Source organism: Octopus bimaculoides, chromosome 6 (assembly GCF_001194135.2).
Source record: "Octopus bimaculoides isolate UCB-OBI-ISO-001 chromosome 6, ASM119413v2, whole genome shotgun sequence".
Lineage (NCBI taxonomy): Eukaryota > Metazoa > Mollusca > Cephalopoda > Octopoda > Octopodidae > Octopus > Octopus bimaculoides.
In genome coordinates this window covers 22,730,963-22,737,181 of record NC_068986.1, presented here as the reverse complement: position 1 = coordinate 22,737,181, position 6,219 = coordinate 22,730,963, and the positions used below count along the sequence as shown (strand labels likewise).

Here is a 6,219-nt window from a genome sequence, read left to right as displayed (position 1 = left end):
AATACACAGTTAATGCCCTTTATATATATTTAAATATATCCATGAAGAAACGATGAATCTTTTCATTATGAAATTTTTCGTTATTTTTTCATTATGAGGTTTTTTCACGCTGACTACTTGATAAATTCTTATAAAGAATTTATCCTATATTATATTATATATATATATATATATATATATATATGCCTGCATAGACATTAAACAATGATGATGATGATGATGATATATGTGTGTGTGGATATGTATATATGTGTGTATTTGCATGTGTGTGTCTATGTCTGTGTGTATGTGTGCATGTGTGTGTGAGTGTGTGCTACTGTCTCCTTGCCTTGACATAAGATAGTTAAATAGTACCCTTCATTTCCAGCCTTCCAATGCCCATTTAAGCATGAGAAAATATTATCTTGCTTAGAAACAGGTGAATGTTTGTAACAGGAAAGGCATCCAGCCAGAGAAAATCTGCTTCAACCAATCCGTATAAGTATGGAAAAACAGACCTTAAAAATGATGACAATGAATGAAATGTGTTATTTGAACATTATATTATCTTATAAAATAAAATTAATTTGAATTATCTATTTTGTAGGAAACTTAAATCCGTTGGACAGAAAATTGGTGCCTCAGTTGCAATCTGTCATATAAAAAAATTACCAGAATCTAATGAAAAAATCCCGCAGTATTGTTTGACAGTGGCCAATGTTGGTATGGTACAGGTGGTTCTTTGTCGAAATGGTCAAGCAATGCGGCTAACTCACCAATTTGCAGTTGAGTCTGACCGATCTGAGTGTATGAGAATTCAAAAATCTGATGGAATTGTTACAGAAGTAAGTAAATATATTGGTATAGAGGGGGGTGGGGAGCAATGGACAAAATTAATGTGGTATTTATTCCAGTTTCTTGTAATCTGAGTTCTAATTTCACCAAGATCATCTTTCCCTTTCATCCTCGCAGAGTTGATAAAGTTTTAGCAGGTATATGTAGACAGTTTAACAAGAAATGTAGATGGCTGTTTTACATAAAGGCAATGATAAATATCAGAAGGCAAATGATTTGTATTTGTGTTCAAATGAAATACAATTTTATTACAGTTTCCAAACAATGCTGAACAAACATAAATTACAGGAGAAATAATAATAATGAAATTATTCTATACAATGCTCAGGTGCTCTTCAACTTGTCAAAAGTGCGTATAAAGCATATGCAGTATTGTACAAATGTCTGGAAAGTGAACAGTGTATGAGTCAGATACATGGTTGCGTGTGTATGGGAGAAAATCAGGTGTAGTGTTAGCGAATCTCAGGAAGCATGGAAGTTTTGAAGGATGCAGTGCTTCGAAGTACAGTCTGGCAGGAATAACATTTGTAAGACATGAATAAGTTCAGTTTCACTTACTACAATTTACAAGGTCTCTAGATTGGAGTTGATATCAATTCCACAATACAAAGTAAGACAAATGTCATAATGCAGATACAAATCTTGCTGGAGAAACCGATTTCAACAAACCAGATAAAAACGATATAATAAACCTCATAACTGATTTAAAAGAAGTGAATGTCACGTGAAGAACTGGGCCCAAGGATTCAGAATTGCTAAAGGAAACTTAGCCTGGTAGTCATAATGACTGGGAAAGCAAAACAATAATTTCCCATGTTCTAGATGAGGCTGACAGAATGAGGAGCTTGAAAGTACGTTGTTAACAGTTCAACGTCTTCACAGCAACTGACTCTACTTTTAGTTTTCAGATGCACTTTAGACTTGGGTGGACGTTGTTGTTTGAATTTGCACAACTGGTCAGCGTCTGTCCCAAACAACTAACTTGTGCAACAGTAAAAAAATTAATTTTAGACTCGGCTTATTGACTAGCAAATTTGTTTGAGCATCAGAAGGGTTGCTCTGTACCATTTGTCCCAGCACAGTATGTTCAGAGCTCAAATCTCACCATGGGCTACAAGGGTAATAATCTCAACCCATTACAAAGAAAACATACAAAACCCTTCATGGTGATTTGTCTTTTTTTGTTTCTCATTTGTTTATAGAAACTGAGAAAAATCATGGCAGACCTAGTTTAGTTGATAGATTTATTTGCTGAAGTATTTATCAAAATTATCTATTTGAAGGTTAAAGGTTCCTATCAATGAGGACAGTGACAAGCAAATGAATATGAAATTATTTAACAGTTTAACACCACTACTTGTTCCTTGGGTGCATTTAATGGAGTCCATACTGTCACAAATATTCAGACCAGATCTCAACTTTGAGGATACTTTCCTCCTCCATTCATTCCTACCAGATTTGGAAGCCCTATAAAGGGTCATAAGCACTGCACTTCTCTCCTGACTAAGATTTAAAATAAAAAAGAGGGTGCAATGTTTCCTGTAGCTAGTGTGGCAAGCTGGCAGGATCGTTAGCATGCCAGGCAAAATACTTAGTATTTTATCTGCCTTTACGTTCTGAGTTCAAATTCCGTCAAAGCCAACATTGCCTTTCATCCTTTCAGGGCCCATAAAATAAGTACTACTTGAGCACTGGGGGCAAAGTAATCGACTTACCCTTTTCTCTGAAATTGCTGACATTGTGCCAAAATTTGAAACCAATATTTTCTGTAGTAGCCCATTTGTTGTCTTCCAAGATAGTCCATGCTACTACACATCAACCCCAGCGTTCAGCTAATTAGAACAATGAAGCATTCCTTGAAAGCTTTATTTTTGAATAAAAATTGATAGGAATGTGATGTAGAAAATAGAAATATCAAACATCGTTTATTTTGTCACTCAGTCTCTCTCTGTTTTTCTGTCTGTCTGTCTATCTATCTATCTACCTATCTATCTATCTATCTATCAATTTATCTATCTATCTAGCTAACTATCTATCTACCTACCTAGCTAATCTTTCTATTTGTTTGCCTCTCTCTCTCTCTTCTACATTTTTTCCATTACTCCATATGTCTTCTCTCACAAACTATTTCATATCTGATTATTCTCTAAACATAAACATTATTTTCTAACCTTCTAGGATGGCCTGGTCAATGGAATCACACCTTGTACACGACTGATTGGTTGCAGTTATCTCTACCCTCAACTCATTCCAAAGCCACACATTCGCAGTATAAAACTCCAACATGACGACCAGTTCGTCATAATAGCTAATCAAGAATTGTGGAAATACATCAGCATTGAGGAAGCTGTCAGCCAGATCTCTCCATTCCAAGATCCAGTAGTAAGTGCCAAAGTATTACAAGATCTTGCTCAAGGATACGGTGCCACAGAGAACCTGTGCGTTGTTGTTATAAACTTAAAACCATTACAGATTTCTCCATTTAGTCCAACTCCATCACAGGTATTTAACTTCCCACAGTTATATAACAACAACGTTGGGGAGCTCACACCAAAGTTGTGGCATAACAAAACACTAAGAGATGCACTTCCTAGCAACAATTCTAGTGCCTTGTGTTCCATTGCAGAAAGTGAAGAATCAGATGAAAGTAAAAATTCAACATTGGAGAGAAAGAAAAAAAAGACTGACTCAAAAGATACTGAAAACGAGATTTCATTGAACTCTCATCTTGCATCTCAAATTGGCAGTGAAACAACGAGCATTTATGAATGGGAAGAACTTTTACAGAGAAAACTTGCCAAAGAGGTGAAAAGCAAAGAAGTTTATGCCGAGCTAAAAAAACTAGAAAAGGCAGCAAAGGAAGAGATAGCGAGCAAAGATAGAGAAACTGAACCAACATCTGGAAATAGTAGGTCAACAGTTGTTAAAAACATTAAAAAAAATGCAGATCAAGTAGAGACTGAATCTGATACAAAGACATCCACTGACCAAAGTGAAACGTCTACAGAATTAAGGGAAGATTGTCTGTACGACATTCCACCTGGAATTGACCGTGATGCTATTTTATTTTACAAGATGCAAATGGCACGTTTCAATAGTGGAAAGAGTGGGAGCTTGAGTTCTGTGCAGTCTGTGCCAATGTATAGCTCCCTTGAAAATATGTTTCCACCCAATATTCCTTCACAGAGTATTGAGGTGCTAGTGAGAGACATGCCTAAAATTACTCAACCAATAGTCAGAGATAATTCTAAACCCAAGCAAAACTCTGTCTTCAGAAAGAAAGTCAGCAAAAGCAAGTACCATATAAATGAAAAAGAGCAGCCAAAAACTGATCCAACACCAAGTACAAGGACAGCAGCAAATCCTGGAACATCACATCCAGTAAATTATATAAAACCATCTAGCAAGACAAGTTCAGAGACACAGTCAAACTCTAGCAATGATGAAAGTAATTCTAAAAGTACGTCATCAAATCCTGGAACATCACATTCAATAAGTTACATAAAGCCATTTAGCAAGACAAGTTCAGAGACACAGTCAAACTCTAGCAATGAGGAATGTAATTCTATAAGTACATCATCAGATCCAGAAACAAACCTTACAATAATTCATGTAAAATCATCTAGCACAAGCTCAGAATTACATTCTAATTCTAGCAACAATGAAAGTAATTCTACAGACAGTAGAGACAATGATGGAGATTACACTGGCAGCATTATCATATCTTACCTTTGATAAAATGTCAACCATGTTTACGCTCTACTATACAGACTGCTGTATACCAAATATGCAACAGATGTTGAGACTGCTGGTAGGTTAAAAAGAAATATCAACCAACACTTCAATTCAATACATTCCTTATTGTTTCAAATATATAACTATAGGGGTGATAAAGAAAATTACAAAACCCTGTCTAAAGTGAGTATATATATTAGAAGAGTCATACTGGTTACAGTAGGGCTTGTAAATATAATCACCAGATATGATTAACTGCAGGTTTTGGTGATTATTTTTGTAAGCTTTCCTGTAATCAGTATAGCCTTCCCAAAATATAAGAATATTAACTTCATATGTGTGGGTGAACACACAGGCACAGACATTGTCGACATTCCATGGCTGCACTTACCACTGTTTTTGTACATCATATCTGGTCACTCTGTGCTTTCATAAAACTGAAATAAAGAATTTCTTTTACTCATAAAACATAGACTTTCGATAGTAAAGGAGTCTGAACATATAATCTTGCCTCAAATAGGACCCCATCGAACCCATGCTAGCATGGTAAAACAAATATGAAACAAATGGATTAGTGAACATGCATGTATTTATATACATACACAAATATAATTTTAGTTTTAAATTACGCAAATTACCTTGGCCAAAAATGTACGAAAGCCTTTTTTGTATATGGAAGAATGTATAAACCTGATCTAGATACAAACTAAGACTAGGGTATGCTGGTGGGAATGAAACAATGCACCTGTGATTGTCCATGGCTTCAAACAACGATACAAAAATCAGAGTGTCTTTTCCCTGCCATGATAAGTGTAAACGATTGAGAATTTATTCCCAGTTACTCAAAGTTGTCTCCTCTTTACCCTCAGAACATACATACATATACACATACATACATACATACATATACACATACATACATACATATACACATACATACATCTTTTGTCTGGATGTTTTTTTTATGTCAAATTATCGTTATTATACAATGATATATACGAACTAGCGACTTGGTTGTTATAATCACAACAGTGTGACTGTTATACACTTTGACCTTCTACAGATTCCTGTAACATTCAATAACAGTTAAAGACAGGATGGTAATGCTAAATTTCGCAAATCTGTAGCACTCCCAGAAATGTAATCAAATAACTGTCCCAGTATAATCCAGCACCTATGTTCTTTACAAGTTGAACTGACCTTAAACAACTAAACTTTGTTAGTTGCTCAGCCAAATGTAACCACCATGCATAATCATGTATCGATACATCAACGACTTTCTTCTCAACTTTTGTAATACATCAAATAAATTTGGTTATATATATATAAATTATTTAATCAATTAAAGCATTATTCTTTGTTATATTCTTTTTTGTTTTTATTTTATTTTCATGCAGTTGGTTTTATGGTGAAGTTCATTTTACTACTGCATGGTTCAAGGGTTGTCCTAGGCAGGATTTGAACCTCGGAGCACAGAAAGCTGGAGCAAATACTGCAAGGCATTCTCTCTGACAAGGCATTGCTCTACTCTGTAGGTAGTTTAGGGATGTATTTTTCAAGTTATCTCCCTTGACCTTGGAACCAAGTTTGTTTTGTCTCTTATTATATAGACATTAGTAAGTATTAAAGTTGATACATGCATCTAAAACT

The 6,219-nt window shown here is 35.0% G+C and overlaps 1 protein-coding gene across 1 annotated transcript in view; it reads left to right on the top strand.

Annotated features, from left to right (window-relative positions):
- LOC106883129 (PH domain leucine-rich repeat-containing protein phosphatase 2) overlaps window positions 1-5,932 on the top strand; it is an 80,459-nt gene extending 74,527 nt beyond the window's left edge. The window contains exons 16-17 of the mRNA XM_052968645.1: window positions 587-824; window positions 3,013-5,932. Coding sequence (XP_052824605.1) covers window positions 587-824; window positions 3,013-4,569 — 1,795 coding nt within the window. The 3' untranslated portion in view covers window positions 4,570-5,932. The remainder of the gene's footprint in view (window positions 1-586; window positions 825-3,012) is intronic.
- Window positions 5,933-6,219: the final 287 nt, after the last annotated feature.